Genomic DNA, 17912 nt, shown 5'->3' on the forward strand with positions numbered 1-17912 from the left:
TAGGCTCAAGCGCAGTGACACTAGCAGTATGCTAATTGCGTTTGATTCTTTATATAGTGATATTTATACAATTCTTATGAGTCAAGCTAATGGTAACATACATTTCAATGCACTAAATCATAGATTCATTTATTTTTTAAAAAGTTAAGAAATTTGTGTTTGGTGGATTATGTCTTTATTGTAAGAGTGCTTCTTGGGAATAAATTTTATTTCCTTGTAAGTAAAACACATCTGTGGGTGGAGCAACAGAGTTGATTACGTGGGTTGTGCCCATTAAGAACTTGCAAAATGTCCTCTGCCAATGCTAAGCAGCTTATTCTGTTATTTTCTTTTTTGTGCTAAGGTCACGTGTGGGAGTTCCCTGCTCATGCCCTGAAGCTCTTGGTACACGGTTTTCATGCTGATGTTAAAGGAGTCTGAAGTCTGCACACCGATGGAAAACTTTTTTTCGCTGTGCACTTCTTTGCACTCAGCAACTTTACATGGTCTGCTACTTTGTGGCTCAGGTGCTGTGGTTCCCAAATGTTTCCACTTTGCAATAATGTCTCTTAAGGTTGATTATGGAATATCTAGGAAGGAAGGAATTTCAAGAACTGACCCAGTACCATTGTCACATTCTATTACAGTAACTACTACACGTGATTCAGTGAACCTTTTAGAATGCCCCATTCTTTCACAAATGTTTGGAAAGGCATAACTCATGGCTATGAGCTTTTGTGTATTTCAAATCAAATCAAATCACTTTTATTGTCACATCACATGTGCAAGCACACTGGCACAGCACATGCGAGTGAAATTCTTGTGTGCGAGCCCCACAAGCAACAGAGATGTGCAAACACAACAACACAAACGAGCAAAATACAAGAAACTTGTTTGCTGTGTCTGCCTCTCTCTCAATATATATGTGTGTTTGCATGCATATATTTAATACAGCATATTTATATAGGTAACAATTTGCATGGTACATCCTGTTAGTCACACTCAGGTTCTTCGGATGGGTAGAGCCTCTAATCAGGTTAAGAAGATTTTCCTTACCCAGTGACTCACTGCACCTATGCAACTTGCTGACAGCGCAACCTGCATGTTTATGCAATCATTTATGCATGTATACAAACACTGTCTATAACTGTAAATCATTTTTACATATTTAGGAACGTGTAATTTCGCTATGGAGCAATGAAAACTATCCCTTGAACACTTCAGCTACATGTCATTTTTAAAATCCATTTCAATCTCATAGAATTGGCTAGTTGGTCTTTCTTTATACCCCCTTTGCTTAAAGTTTTAAGCAAAGGGGGTATAAAGTATTAGGCATTGAGTGTGTCTCATACTGAGTAAATAGGATTAAGACAGTGTAAACATGTCTAATGACATGCAAAGTTTCCAGATTTAACTGGCTACAATTTAATGTTCTTCTTGGGCTGCAAAGCACAAGCAGACATCTAAACATCTTTTAAATTGGCTTGGCTAAAGCTTGTAATAGTTGAGATTATAATGAGGGGAAAGACAAACAAAACTGACCCAAAACCTGCTGTAAGTCTGGAGTGCTAACTAAACAACACAATGAAACGGAAACCATGGTCTACAGCCAAACATCTGGGTGGGAAAAGATGAGGAGTAATGTGGGGCTTTAAGTGCTCAGAGGAAAAGATCTTAAGCGGGTATCCAATGTCACATAAATGGTATCCTGAAATGGCCTTTGTGGCCTTGGGTTGTCAAATAGATAATCTCAGTGAAGATGTACTACATGCCTCGGGTCATGATTTAGTTCTAGAGAGCCATCAAATGCTAAAACTTTGTTGCTTCTTTGCATCAATTCTCTATGGTAATTTGTGGTAAAAAATGAATAAAATCTAGAAATGACACTGTGATAATACCATCCAGTTTGACACTGCACATCTTAGGTTGTGGGGGATGACTAGAATCGGATCAGTCGCTGCCATGCCTAAGGATTCCCAGCCCCGACAAGCAGGAATGAGTGCCATTTGGCTTTGGCAGTCAAATGTCAGTGGCTGACTCACCTTATGCACACACGATGAAAGAGAGCAATGAGCTAAACCTAGTGCCTGTGCAGCTTTGCCCAGGGTATAAATAGCCTTGGTGCCTGGCTGCTCGCCTTCCTTAGGCCTTAGTGGGAGATCCTGGTGCTTAGCTGTAGCTTAGCATAGTATGACGTTATTGGCTGGGAACCCAGCTGAGCGTAGCGGCACCTGCTTCAGAGTAGCTGTGCATGGTGCTCAATAGTGCTGGAAGCCTGTGAGCCCACATGTTTTGTTGAGGTATTGAAGTAAATCTGACACTTTAGCCTACAGATCATTTGACGCATTTATATAGATGTAACTGCCAGCAGAGTTTGCAATCAGTGACTAAGTGCAGTTTGGACTCTGGTATATTTCATCACCAGACTTGATTGGGCCAAAAAGCACTGCAGCATTAGCGCTGCTGATAGTTTGACATTTGTTTAAGCTCCACAACACAAATAATATTTTGTAGCTGCCCGTTTTCTTCTTCTTCTTCTTCTTCTTCTTCTTCTTCTTCTTCTTCTTTTTTCAACTACAAGCACCTGCACGTAGGAGCTGAATATTTTTCATTTAGGGATGGGTAATAACCAAACACAAGAATATGATTTTTTTTTTTTCAACAATATGACTTTGTTGTTGAAATTGTTCTTGTCTCCTCACCCCCAACTTGGTTGCGGCAGATAGCTGCCGCTTTCTGAGTCTGGTTCTGTTGGGAGGTTTCTTCCTGTTACAAGGGAGTTTTTCTTCCCACTGTTGCCAATTGTTTGCTCATAGGTGGTTGTTATTGTGATTTGGCACTACATAAATATATTAGAACCGAATCATTTAAAGATGTGGCTATAGCAAAACCCAACCAAAACCCCAAGTAAGCAAAGAAAGAGAGTCCCACATTAGAATCCTTAAGTACCTGAATGAGTAAATATTTGATTAAAACCTTTAACTTCTAGTTGTTATTGCCGAAGCTCCTGTTTCACTCCTTGTATAATGACCTCTCCTTTGCCAAGGTTTGTACAATTAGCTTCTACACTAGGTACAGTATTATTAAAGAATTAGCCATGCCTCACTCATACTAAAATTCAGATTGGTATTTCTTTTTTGCAGTGTTAGTGACAAACTGATGGAAATGATTGTCCCTGCCTTGGGTGGAAGGAAACTTTTCAGAGTAAACGATCAGATGATCATTTCACCAACCTGATTGTTGTTGTCAATATGCGGTCTCTTGATGGCTACAAAATGTCGAATTTTCCTGTGGGAAGAGGACAGGAATCAGAGATTTCTTTCTAGGAGCTGTACACTAACAACGTTCGCTTGTTTAACTTGGCTTACCCTCCTTGGCCGATGACTGGTGTTATCCTCACATGCTGTTGTATACTGTCCCCTGATTTCTTTCTGGCATAATAAATGCCCTGCCATTCCTTCAGAGACGACAGGCCAGTCAGGGTATGAAATGCTGTCAGATCTCACAGATAGGTTGGATGGAGATGAATGGGTACAGGACTGACCTTTCCTTTTTTGATACAGTTGTTGATGGTGTCCAGCAGATCAGCTCTGTTCTTGTCACTCTTGGGAAGTTCAGTCAGTTCTTTCCCGATCAATTCCCCTTTGTGATAGCCCATCATCCGTTCAAATGCTGGATTCACGTACTGTGAAATAACCACAAAACTATTAGATTAAAGGAAAAAGTTGTATATTTTTCTTATTGTCCTCTTATGTCTAAATTTCCCTGATCACCTCTTCCCCATACAGAGGGGGAAAGGATAATCTGTCTATAAGGAGGTACATGCTGTTTTGCGGTGACTCGACTTCGACTTTTTTATGTAGCACATTGTTGTTAATGTATGTAAAATCTGTAAATGTGATGCTTTGTTGTGTTTCTATTTATTTCACAATTGCCGCGACCAAGACAAAAACTAAGAGAGACACAGTTTATATGTAAAGGTATTAAAGTCATACACAGTTTTTTTGGATTAACTACTTGAGGATGAAAGCCACAGATATTACACAAATACTGACTATCACTAGCTTTGTGATTTAAAGAAAAGCTTTTGCTGCGTTGGAAGGTGTGTAATATGTTTACCTGTATTATGTGGTCCTCACTGGTGATCTCCACAGCTTCTTGGCAGTGCTCCAAGGCAGTGAAGATAGAATTACAAGCCCTGTGGATGAATAAAGCCACCAGACTAAGAATTAGGAAAGTCAGTACCAAAGAACACTTACACAGTATATGTCTGTGCATGTTCACATAATTGCATGATATGATCTATGTGTCTTTGCCCTCCACTTGTACCTGAGTTTGAACTGGCAGCGCACCTCTCCATGCTCCATCTGTATGAGCTCATTATAGCATGCTGACACACTGTTGTTCTCCACAAACCTCTGGAGGCCAAACAAGGTTAAGTGACATTTGAAGGAGAGAAAGGGGGTGGAAAGATTGAATGAGTCAGTAGCAAATCGTATTGAAACCTCCAACGTCATTTTCACACCATTAAAAAACATGGACAATAAGTGCCTCTTTCAAAACTGGCAACACGCTGCTGTTTAAGTGTTTAAAACCTTTAGATGATCAATGAAACGCCTCAAGGAGAAACAAGCATAACACATTGAGGGCTGCATCTGATATAAACAAAGTCACAAGCACAGGCAAAAGTTGTTGGACGTACTCTGCTAAATCCAGCGCAGAGGAGAGGAAGAACAGATGGCTCTTCTTGGTCAGACGGTCTATACAGTGACAGAAAAGAATGATTACCATCTGCAACCACAATCATTTTTCAAAATCGTGCTTGGAGTGGTCTGCTCAAACAATGAATGGAAAACTGTGCAGTTTAAACTCTCAAAAGTCAGTCAACTTTTTTTTAATATGAGTGATTGCATCCAAAATGAACAGCACCAATTGAAAATAACAATTGTTTCAATGGAGTTTGCAATGTAAGGTAAAGACTCTACAATAATATAGAGAAAATCCCCAAAATCTGACAACCCCCTATGAGCAAGCACTTGGCAACAGTGGTAAAAAAAACTCCCTTTTAACAGGAAGAAGCCTCCGGCTGAACCAGGCTCAGGGGGGCGGAGCCATCTGCCGTGACTGGGTTGAGGGTGAGGAGACAAGAAGATTTTCAACAGCAAAGTCATATTATTGAAAAAAAAAAAGTTCTTGCATTTGGTTGATACCCATCCTTTTTTAATAGACATTTCTTCTATTTTGAACAAACAATCTTAAAATCAAAAAGTAATACTAAATTATAACATCATCTCGCAACTGAAAATTTGTCTGTTTACCATGTGACTAAAATAAAATCCACCATCCAACCATAACCGTAGACAGGTTGCTGTTGACCTTGCAGATTTTAAGAGAATTATATAAAAATATATGAAAATATTTTGAGGAATAACTTTTTTTTTGGAAAGTGTTGGAATAATCGGTTGATGTGCTGATTTTCAAATTAAAAGTCTAGTTAAAAAATGAACCTGATAGAGTTCATGGTTGCTTAATATGGTTAAAAAAAGTGTAATGCTGTACATGAACCCAACATAGTAAGATAAAATGCCTTTGAAAGACTACCCCATTCAAAGGCATCCATACTAATGGGATACTGTAAACATCTGAAGTTTGTTTTGAAGTTGAGCCTTAAAGACCTTAAAGTCTTATGTGAATAATTTTCTAATTAATTATTAACACAGAATATTAAAATTTACAAAGAAGATTAACTCAGACTTACTTTTGTGGCACAACAGCTAGAATAACTGTGTTTTCAGAGGGCTTTGTGGCACGGATCATCCTGAAAATAACACAAATACAGATACAAAGTCAGCAGGAGTTCAGGAAAAGTGGCTTGGACTCATGTACAGGACAAACATGTGGACAGATTTGGGGGTTGATGTCATTGCCTCAAAAGGAGGACAGAACATTTCTGCGTTTTACACAGAAACACCAAACCAAACATGTACCTCAGAGGATTGGCCGCAAAGCCACAAGGCCACTGGCAAAGCGTAAGGGAAAGGGGCCAGGAGGTGGAGGAGGAATGAGTATGCAGTGTTAGAGAATGAAAGCAGGAACAGAAGGAATGGATTATGGAAGAGATCCTCATGGTGGATAAGGACGGGAGGTGGAAAAGGCAAAAAAAAAAAACACATTGAGGAAAGGAGCGAAGGAGGAAACAGGGAGGAGTTGCCAAACTGTGGTATTCTGGAGACAGGGGAGATAAATGGATCTGTTCCTTTACTTGAGGAAATAACGAAGCACTTAAAATAAATCACAAGAAAATATATGGGCACAGCTTTTTACTATAGGCCAATAACTAAAAGGTCTGGAGGAAAACTAAATCAAACACATAAGTAGTAGTCACTTGTCTTGGCTAAAAATAATATGGAATAAAGTTTTTCTTTAAATAGATGCCAAAAAATCGAAGGAACATCCAGCTTCGATTTATTTATTAAAACAAAGAATAAGCTGACTTGAAAACCTGAAAGTCATGTTATTTATGTATCCAGAACACAGGACTACAGGTCGTTCTCAGTAAATAAATAAGTAAATGAATAAACAAATGCACACAACTCTATGAGCAGTAAGGATTTAACATCTGGCACAGGACTGGGAGTGAACGGGATCATTTCGCAGGCGCATATACTTTTGAAAAGCTGCCAGCACAGCCACGGCCACTTTGGACAAATGGGCAAAAAAAGCTTTTTCAGGCTTTTGGCTGATTTCATGTCAGCAAAGTGCAGACTCGCTTTAGTGCCTGCTCAACTATGGCTTCCTATAACTTGGGAAGTCAAATATCTTGTACTTCCTTTTGGAGAAAAACTGAATAAAGAAATCTGTAAATATAACTTGGAGCATCAGGTTTCAAGTTGTAGACTTCTGTGTTGCTTTCAGTGAACACCAGATGGCACCAACCAGTTCTTCACAACAGAGTCCCAAAGCTATAGGAGCTTCAGTACTCACTGCTCCTTGCTATAACTTTTGACTGATGTAGTTTGATCTATATATTGCACATGATTACGTGCAAAAAGATATGGATTTGGTTAAATCATTTCTTTGCTAGTATTTTTTTCTTTTTCAGTTTAAGGAGATGGTTTCCAAACATTAAAGAAGTATCAATATACTCTTAAATATGTAATACAACACCAAATTACTTCCTAAAATGTCTTCTCCCAGCTGCTGGGAGGAAACACTCTCAAAACATTCACTGAAGTGAAAATAGAGAAATTACAGAAAATATAGAACCAGTGACTCTGGTCAGAAAGACTTCACTCACCGGCAAACAGCTTCAGGCTCAAAATAGCGTGAGTGACGTCCATCAATGATTATTATCTCATGGTGCTTGTCTAGGAAACATTCAACAGCAGACTCAGGCGTCCGTGCAATGTTGCACCTGAAACCAGCGCGGTCACAGGCCCACCAGAAGGCATCACTTTGGCTGTCCTCCTTTGCAAACACGAGCAAGACCTGGAGAGAGACAAGGAAATGGGCATGGGGGTAAGAGAGTACTTCTATTGCTGGGATAATTATAAAATAGATATTTCACTTTGTCTACTACTCAGACAGGACACTATTCAGGACAGCAAACCAAGAACATTTTATGTGCCGGTTACATTTTTCACAAGGTTACAGGACAAATGAGGCTACTGACATGTATCAGTGAATAGAGTGAATAGCAACAGGTACAAATTCTGGCTTAAATTATATCCACTCCTCCCTTTTTGTAGATTAACATAATGCACTGTTTATGGAGTAAGTAAGTAACTGGCTGCATGAAAGAAAAATTAAACAGCCTTATGTTGACGTAATGCAAAATTATTACGCTCAAATCCACCGTTTTAAATCCAAATCACCACTTAATCTACCATGCATATCTTTGGACTGTGGGAAGAAACATGTAGAACATGCAAATGGCAAACAGAGAGGCCCCACCCTAATGAAGAAACCAAAAAGCACGAAATACTGCTCGCATCAGGATCGCTGCCTAATGTTATTCTTACTGGAACCAAAAACAGCTCCTTCCTTTGCCTGTGCTTAAAATGTCAACAAATTTTATGAAATCCAGCCTGGTTGTTTCTTGTCTTTTGCTAAGAACAATCTATATCTTATTATCATTATATTACAAGGCTACGAAACATGACAGTACATAGAGAAACGGCTAAAAAAACAGAAACAATTTATTACCTTTAACATGCATTACTCATAAAATAAGTGTGTTATTGTACCTTTAGGGATAGCCTTAGTGATGGCATGTCATGGGGGCAGTAACCTCTTAAGTCTTACCACTGTACCCTCTTTCAGGGTATTTATAATCTGGTGGTTTGCACACTGCAGGGGCTGGTCTTGGACCTCTGGTGTCAATTTTGTATCTTAATCTTGGGGTCTATCTCAGGAGCCTTTTACAGGCGACATGCAACAAAATGTACGGTACAGTCCACAGAGGTCGGCAGTTCATCACAGGACGAACACATGGAGGCTGCCTTTTCACATCCACACCTACATCTAATTTTAGAACCACCAATTACCCTAACATGCATGTTTTTGGACCGTAACAGGAAATCAGAAAAACAGCCTCTCGGCACGGGAAGAACAAAGATCCTAGAGAGACTTTGCTTGGGAACATCTATCTGTTTGGCCCCTGAAATGGTTGTTCCCTTGAGGTCTAATAATGAGCCCTAAGGAGTATATTCATAGATGCACAGAAATCGAATTTTAACATTTCTGAGAAAGTAATATATAAGAATGTATCGGGCATTTGTCTCTAGTGATGGTTTTCATTTTGAAATGAGCACATAATGTTCCCTTAGTGTTCGTGTAGGCTTGACAAAACAGGAAGTTTTTCTGGATGTAACGAAAAGCTAAAAAACCCTACTTCATTTGTAAAGCTTGCATAACTGGGTAAAGTAAAACATAGTATTACCACCTTTATTTGTTTTGTTAGTATAGCGATGTGAGTAAAATCAAAAACTGAGAAAAATAAACAGCGGGAAAATGGTCAACTGTGTCATCATCAGTCTTGATTTTCAGTCTCAGCTCTGTTGCTTTTTCTGGGTTGAGTTTTAATTTTCTCTCTGGCGATTTGTGGATTTCCTCCCAGAGTCCCAAGACACGCATGCAGCTTGGGAGAAATATTGGAAATTGTGTGTGCTCATCCGTGTGCTTGACTTTCCTTAGATAAGCTGGCAAACTGTGCATGGTGCCTCTCTATCTTTTGTTAAAAGCATGCTAGGAGAGTCTCCACCTGCCTGTCCCCCCGATTCTGACTGGGGAAATTTAAAATGGATGAAATGAATAGCTGAATAACCGCCATCATGTAAACGTCATGGTAATGCCTTCTCCAAGAGGTGGATTACTGCTTTGACTGAAACTGAGCAGCGCAGAATCATGACAGACATGAAACCTGCAGAGTGAGGACATGTTTTAGATCCCACACTGTGTTTTGACCATGAACACACCAACCACCTTTGGTACAGTGGTGAGGAAACACAACATATACACGCAGGCAGCTGGACTGCAGCCAGAATCAACAGTACTCAGCTCTGCCTCGCAGCAGCATCACCTCCTGACTCCCTCTAAGGACAACAAAGGATAGAGTGACAGATAGAGTGCATGGAAGCACAGCAGAGAGAGGGGAAAGCTAATGAGTGAGTGGGTGAAATAAGCAGAAGGGAGTCCAAGTCATGATTCTCCACAGTAAAATCAGGCAGAGAGCATTTCAGAGTGTTCATATGTTGTCCTTCACAGGCGGCGACAGAAACAATAGAAAATGAAAAAGAAGAGGTGAGACTGCCAAAAGACGATGTCAGAAGGAGAGGACAGGAGGAGAAAATGGGCTCCCATTTTCGAGTGCCTGTGAAAGATCTACAGTCTTTGATCCTGTGCTGGCTTGTGTAACCATGGTGCTAACATGTGAAATTCCACACACACAGTACCTAGCGTACCCTGGGACAACACAGACCGCACACATCTCTGACCTGCCACCCAAATATGTCACCAATGACAAGCCTGATAGGAGGCGCCGTTGGTCTTAATACCACCATCTAATATACACACAGTCAAACATATTTAAACACATGGTTGCACTCCATCACACCAACATCGTATCTGTCAGAGCTAGACGCCTCTCTAAATGCAACTCACTGTTAATGGTAGGCAAATGGATGTGTGTTTATGCAATTAATTGGTTACAATACCCTTAAAATACAATTTAAGTTTTTAAACCTATCAAGCCACCCAAATGACACAGTTAAGTCACAGCCTTCAAAGTTTACATGAAAACACTGTTCAGCTAGCACAAAGGCTTATCCTCCTGGGCTGCTGCTGTTTTCAGAGTTCAGAGGTTAATCTGCCATGTTTGCACACCCAAGTCAGATGCCATTTAACACTGGGAGACTTCCAAACAGATGTGTCACTGGGATAACTACCTTTGAGCCATTTAACTGTATATCAGGTCAAAGGCTGGCCAATGAAATCTTTTCTTTCAGCTTTCCAGCATTTTATTTTAACAATCAACTTTTTTGGGATTGCACAGCATTATCATCCCTTGTTCCCCTGTCCCGACTCTTGTATGCAAAAGCACACACTGCAGGATGTGCATTTTTCTGGATTTTAGCCAATGGATATGGAGAAAGTAGGGGAGGTTTTTATCATGTTCTCAAGCAGGTTAAGTCTTTGCTGGCAATGCTTTGCTCAATGGGGGAAGTTGCAAGACACTACAAGGTCATAAGCTCTGTAGAATTTGGATGAATATGATGGAAACTGCCCCAAAGATTAGAAAATGAAGTGATAAAAAACTGCAGAACAGGGAAACTGTAGTGTGCAGTGATACAGTATTTAAATGTGGGATAAAAATTAGAATTGCCAGGTGTGGCTCAAAAGAAACTCCACATGTGCACGCCTATTGAGATCCAAGGTAATTACAAGACAGAACAGCAGCTCAAATAGCGGTTAACAACAGTTTTGACTGAGCTAGATATTACTGGGATAAAAAGAGAGTACAAGAGTGTAAGATGACTCTCACGTAAGACTATAACAAAAGCAACTTTCCTCACTATAGCTGGGGAGTTGGGAAAGTTAGTTAAAAAAGTTTTTTCCTTCATATGAATGATGTCAAAACTATAACCTGCATAGTTTATCATGTATATTTTGGAGTACCTCCCAGCTTAGCATATTCTACGTACACATTACACACACATCCCAGAATTAGTTTGAAAATTGTAGACAGTGTTTAGGTCAGGCTGTTAATGAAACACTGATTTCATGCTTTTTAAATATAATTATAAAGTAATGAATTCATTAAAAATTACCTTTCAGTCAGCATTCCAGTCTAAACCTTTTTTCTTTCTTTTTTTTTACTTTGGCATATTTTAGCTCTGCTACTTATGTTGAGATATTACAAATTACTTTAAAGTCCCATTTTAAGATGACTTAATGATGATAATTGCACTACTGCAGTTTAAACAGTTTAAAACAAACTCATTACATTTTGCATTGTACAATTTTATGCGCTCCAATAAGCATGTTTTAAAAATTTATCAATAAATTAAAGAAAAACAAAAAATAAGAAGCACAAAATCCTAACACCGCTTACCTAACTAGTTGTGGTAGGATTTGGTTAATGGCCATCAATTTTAACTGGATTTTTATCATTTTCTGAATATCCACATGGAAAATCTTTTAAAAAGAAAAGAATTGCAATAAATAAATAAATGTCTGAGGACTTATTTCAGATAAATAAATAACCAAGTAAATCTGTGTCAAAGTTAGAGGACACAAAGTCTGTATGAGTGAGTTGTTTTTCAACATATTATATCACGATAAACTAGATGCAAATCAAAGGTGTGATGCCTTTAACTTACATATAAAATTGTCAAGGATTAATTAGACACAGAAACATTGCTTTTACATTTAACAAGCTCTTATTTTTAGTAAACCAATGATAAAACTTCCTTCCATTAAGGATTCTGCTGATGAACACATGAATTATTTGAGCAACAGCTTCAACTGCAATTGCAGTTGTTTATATAGTTGAGCTTACACACAAAAAGGCATTAAAAGTTTAAAGATACAAAATGACAAAAGTTTTCAACAACAGAATTACCTTTCTTTACATGAATCTGCGATATAATTACAATGCACTTTAGATTATTAATTATGTGTGTAACAAGTGAAACCACATGAAGCATTAGATAAGCTGATGGAGGAGGTATGTAGCAAATCTGAAACTCTCCAGGGCCACTAGGCAGTAATAGTAAATGTCAAGGAAAACCCACAATATATAACTCTCTGCTGCAGAACATTTTATCTCTCTTTTCATCTCTCTGTTCCTGTGGAAGGAGTGAAGTAGAGGAGGAGCGACTCAGGTCATGGATCCAGCAGAAGGTTGGACGTAAAACTAAAAGAGCAGTTTTAGGGTTTTATGGGCCATGAGATGAAGGCAAAAAAGGCTTTTTAATAAAGCCCTCGGTCCCACCACCTGCTTGCATGCTGCCAGAGATTTCAAGCTATAGTGCTTTTGGGTTTGGTAAATAAGGAGGAGGGTGAAGGGATAGAGTGGGATTCTTTAGCTCAGCATGAACACGAGTGGCATGCCAGGCCTCTCACATCACCACACTGGAGTGGGAGCTGAACTGAACTCAAAAACCCCCGGAGATGGGTCAAAGCAGCACAGCTCAAACCAAAGCAAATCAAATAAAAGCAATAAACGAGCAGCTAATAAAGTAGCAGAACTGCTGGAATAAGGAATGCTTTGTAATCTAACCAGCTAGTCACCTCCGAGAGCTCTTACTTTCTCTGTTACATAAGGATAAATCTTGTTAGCACATGTCCTAATCCCTAACCAGAAGATGAGTACAGACAGTCGCTGACTGAACCCTGCCTAACCTCACAATATTACTCGAGTTCTTGATAGGCAAGATGAAATCTTAGCTAGACCGAAATTACAGAGGACAGACAAGGTGTCTACAGGTATTTAAGATGCATAAAATTAATCTAAAATGGCAAACTATATCCAGAAAACATCACAGCAAATATGTCTTAGAGCACTGATTCAAGAATGAATGCAACGCAAGGGATAGAAGATATTATTTCGGGGACATACAAAAGAACATTTTGGACTACAAAGGCAAACAGGGTTTATGTGGCTAAGATCATATTTTACTTTAAATCAAAAAAGTAAATTTATCTTCAACAACTTTAGTCAGGTAAATCATTATCACAGCAAATACTGTTAACCACACTGTGGATAAAGTCACTTTACGAATAAAAATCAATCTGCAAAAGTATTCTCGTCCTTTAGTAGAGATGGAAGGATTTTTTTCTGGGATAAAATCTGAAGAAGTCCTAATGTGATATAAACTATAAGCAGTATAAATGGTATAAGTAGCATAGGCAGTGTATTTGTTTTTCCCTGTTTTAAATGAAGTTGCATATAGAAATTCCAACTGGACACAAACAGGGAATTCATAGTACATTTTGAATCCGTTTTGTTTATCTAGGAGACTAAATTACACTTATGGGGGTGGAAATTTGGTGCCATAAACTGCACTCATCAGTTGTTCTTAAACATTAGATATGAACATGACCCAACGGGCTGTCTTACTCTTACCTGAATTGGCTCTTGAGACAATCTCATGGGTCCTACACATTCTTCTGTAGCTGAAACCTGTTGAAGAAACATGACAGCACTGAGAATGGATAAATCACTCACTTAAAAAAAAGATACAGACAGAGCAAAAAGCTGTGAATATTTCTTACCATTTTACCATTAATGTCCAGCAGCATATTAGCATATTGCTTTTCCTTCCACAACCTGTCTGCCCCCGCTGCACTTCACAAACTTTAATCGTCTTCCTTACCACCCACGTTCAGTCCCCAGTGCAACAAGCCAAGTACTTCCTCTTACAAGCCAGATGCGTGAAGTCAAACAGGATAACAAATAGCCTTTTAAATCTACAACAAATATCTGTATGTCTGGAGCCTTAACTACAGATTTTGTGATGACTCTTCTATGCTGCAGACACGCATATTTTCATGCCACAACACCAATCCAGAATGGAGCTGCCCGCTACAAACTTCTTTAGAAGGTATTAACCACCAGCCGCAGATTGAACTCACAGGTTTACCTGATAATCCCACTGCAGGAGCATCACATTCTGCGCTCTATATGTGTGTGCGTGTGTTTTTGCAGCTTGTCTGGACAGCTTCAGCAGGCTCCTTAAGCACATGCGTCACTCTGATGTGAATAAGCAACTCAGCTACATGTGCATCTCTTGAGCATATGCATGCACACACATGCTTACACCACACTTCAAAATACACATTGAGTCAGCAGTGCACCATATCATACTGTATCATAGTGGCCAACATGTGTGCAATACCCAGTTATTTATTTATTTCTTTGTATTAGTGGCTTTTTTTCTCATTAAAAATGGAACTTGTTATTGAATGCCTTTTGCTGCTAAAGTGTTCATAAACACAGACTTTTAAACACTCAGTATTAAAATTCCCCTCCCCATGGAGAGAAGCTTGTACTCTTTCTACACGTAAACAGAGAGAGAGATGGAGAAAGAGTGGGAGGAGGATGTCTGTTAATTCCACAAGAAGCACCAGTGCCATAATAACGCATGCTATACACAAACTCTACTCGCAGTCATACAAATTGTATGACTAAAGCAGTGAGGCGGGCAGCAGTCGATGACTTAACCACCCATCATTACAGCATTATTTGTCAGTGGTGCTTAGGCTTGAAGCTGAACATATTTCTGCCCACATTTCAAGAAGCCACTATCACAAACATCAAGACTTCTGGTACAGCACTTGAGATATAAGAAGCTTAATTTTATTAAAGCAAACAGCGACTTCCAGGACTGAAAACTGAAACTAATGGGGAAGTGGCAAAAATGACAATTTGTCAAATAGCCACTTGAGGTTTTAACATCTATGTTAAAATGCAGCAAAATTAGCATTTCTGACTAATATCATAGGCTGCTGTGTGAAGTTTACACTCTAGTTTTTCTAGTCTGTTGCTCAGCACCAACCAACAGATAACTGTGTCTTTACATTACATCTGAGTTGGTCACTTCCACACTGGCTGGATGCTACATCCATTGCATATTCTTCTATCTCTTTTCTTTTAAATGCAGTCTATTGGGCACACATTAACCCATCTTTGCATATTTCCATTTAGTGCCCCTGAACCTTTTCAGCCTCATATGTATAAAGTCCAGCACTGTTTCACCTCTGAGCCACGTAGGCTGAAAAAACCCCCCCATAAAAGCACACACAGAAAAACACCCATTGTCCCATGTTGTCTTGCAAATGACAAAGTACCACAGTTTACTCATGCACAAGAGCATGTGCATTTTCAACTAAAGCAAAACTACTAACTTGAAAAAATAATAAAGCATGTGCACAGAAAGAGAGAGAGGGAGACAGAGTTATATATGGAATGCCTGATTGTAATATAGTGGAGACAATATGTTTAATTTTTTCTCAGTAATAACTTGGTGAAGTTCTGTCATTTTCCAGCAAATGCAAAGCAGGTGTGCAAAGTGCTTTGTGATTTTTCTGCTTCACAGTAAGAAGAGAACTAGTCGCTGTTACTGTAAAGCACCTGTAAAAAGTAATACGTGGATTAAACTTAACATTGCAGACATGCAGGACTGTGTTGTCTCACACTTGTGGTCCTTACATCAGAGATGTTTGTGTCTAAGCACAAAGACATTCCTGGAAAGCTGAGCAGGGATCACTATCTACATAGTGTGGTCTAACAGGACAAAGAAACAAGGTCAACCAAGTAAGAAATGACCCAACAGAGTTGGTAGGAAAGACTCAGAGCATCTGGTGGCTCGGTGTTAAAAGCATAAACGTAGTTATAAGAAGACTGCGGGGAATGAGTCATTGTTTAGTGCTTCAGTGACAACAAGAAGCCCAGTTTCAAAATATATAATTGGGTTTGAGTGTTGGTTTCTTGAGTATACGAGCAATTTTGTTTTACTTGAGGACGATACAGCCAGATGTGAAACAGAACAGGAAGGAAGGCAGTAGAAATGGGACTGTTAACCAGTGCTGAGAGATCAATTTGGAGAAGGATGAGTCAGCTAAGTTAGTTAGAAGATGATGGAAGAAGTGTTAAGGAAAGCCATCATTGGGGACCATCTCTTCTTAGAATAGCTGACAGAGTCCTCACGAATAGACATTAAGAGGAAGTAAGTGAAAGAAGACTTTGGATCGAGTGCAGAGACAGATGCTTCTTCGTGTTAAAATAACAGGTATAAATGAGACTATGAAAGCTTTCTTGTATATCCACAGCAGCTGAAAACCAACAACCTAGCTAACAGAAAATGAAAAAAATAAATGAAGTTGATGCCGATGGCTTATAAATTAAACTTGGTTGAAAGACTGACTGACCTAATGCTTTATGGAGTATTAAAAGAGGCCCATTAACCATGACATGAGACAAAATTTGTTTTCAAAGAACATAATTTGTATCATCTGTTTTTTGTTTGAATCCAACACCAGCAGATATGTAGAATGACAGAGAGGGAACAGAGGATTCTCAAAGTCACTGAACTGAAAAGCAACTACAGCATAATATGTTTATTTAAGCTCAGTCTCAATGTAATGCAGCTGTAATACAAGTTGAATTATATCGTGCAGCCAGTGTCCTGGCAGAAAGGTAAGGTAAAAGTTTTTTCACTCTTCTTTATAAAGTATTCAGTTGTCATGTCCAGGTTTGTGAAACAAGCCATATAAGCCTTTTCTCAAGAACAAGATAAAATAAATTATTGGTTTTAATTAAATGTCCCATACTACCAGCAGCTGTCAGAAATCAGGCAGGTCGTTTTAGGACAATCTTCTTGTATAGCTCCTGTACAGAACTTTTGCTCTGTTAAAACCTTTAAAAAAAATCATAATCTACTTTTACACACTACACTGTTACAGCAACAAGTCGCAAAATATACTGCAAAGATACACTTTAACAAAATGGCACAAAAATACACTAAATTACAGTAATATGTTCTTTGTAAACAGAGCTAAACACTGTAAAAGGATGCTGCTGCTGTACAACGTACAGTACAACACAAATTAACAAAAAAAATAATCAAGTCATTTCTGTTTATTGATTCAGGCCATAATTAATTGCCAAATTATGCTGCATGTCCCACTACCTCATGCGATGTAAAGAAATTAAGAAACAATGTTTGTTGATTACACAAATGAATAATAGGGGTTTAAAGATTTATTGATCTACAGTATTTAAACACATATCACATTTTCATAACATCTTATTATGGCGATTACAGTGGAAACAATAGTGTAATAGCAAAAATTAGCAATATTAAACAGTCACTCAATGACCTCGCTCTGTAACTTTCTGTGTTCTGACACTTGGCAGTTGCTGTGGTTCCAAAATACCATTTACACTTAATTGCAGGATATCTAGGAGTGAAGAAACTTGATTTCTTGAAGAACTTGAAGAAACTGATTTGTTGCAATGGTGGAATCCTATTATAGCACCACACTCAAATTCAGCGAGCTCTTTAGAACAAACCATTCTTTCAAAATGTTTTGAAAGGCAGACTGCACGGACAGGTCTTTGACTTACTGTAGCAATGGGACTAAAAACACATGAATTCAAAGATTAAGACGTGTGGCCCATATAGTGTATGCTAGTATCTATGATCACAATGGACAAATAAGCTACTTTGCTGTACTGAATTGCTGGTTACGTTTTAAGTGAGCTTTCAAGGATATCTGTAACTCTGGAAAACAAACAAACAAAAAACTACAGAGTATAACTTATTATAATTGTATATGTACATGTAGTATATGTACCCTATCTCCTCCTTAATGGGCGAGCCAATCTGAACAACACTTTGCACAAACATCGTCACACACAAAGTGACTAT

At 38.7% G+C, this 17912-nt stretch overlaps 1 protein-coding gene across 2 annotated transcripts in view; it reads right to left on the reverse strand.

Moving 5' to 3' along the window:
- pde8b (phosphodiesterase 8B) overlaps positions 1-17912 on the reverse strand; it is a 46925-nt gene that overhangs the window by 18669 nt on the left and 10344 nt on the right. Inside the window, exons 1-10 of one of the 2 annotated variants that reach the window (XM_085280245.1) lie at positions 13756-14164; positions 13607-13663; positions 7277-7467; positions 5738-5797; positions 4682-4739; positions 4309-4397; positions 4099-4177; positions 3524-3664; positions 3348-3436; positions 3213-3267 (exon numbers count right to left, since the gene is read on the reverse strand). In XM_085280245.1, the coding sequence (XP_085136371.1) occupies positions 3213-3267; positions 3348-3436; positions 3524-3664; positions 4099-4177; positions 4309-4397; positions 4682-4739; positions 5738-5797; positions 7277-7467; positions 13607-13663; positions 13756-13782 (846 nt within the window). In that variant the 5' untranslated portion in view covers positions 13783-14164. Of the gene's footprint in view, positions 1-3212; positions 3268-3347; positions 3437-3523; positions 3665-4098; positions 4178-4308; positions 4398-4681; positions 4740-5737; positions 5798-7276; positions 7468-13606; positions 13664-13755; positions 14165-17912 lie in introns of those variants that run through there. The other variant, XM_085280244.1, reaches the window with a different exon arrangement.

Source organism: Mchenga conophoros, linkage group LG7 (genome assembly GCF_057382185.1).
Source record: "Mchenga conophoros isolate Kocher_MC1m ecotype Shallow Benthic linkage group LG7, M_conophoros_male_GT1.1, whole genome shotgun sequence".
NCBI lineage: Eukaryota > Metazoa > Chordata > Actinopteri > Cichliformes > Cichlidae > Mchenga > Mchenga conophoros.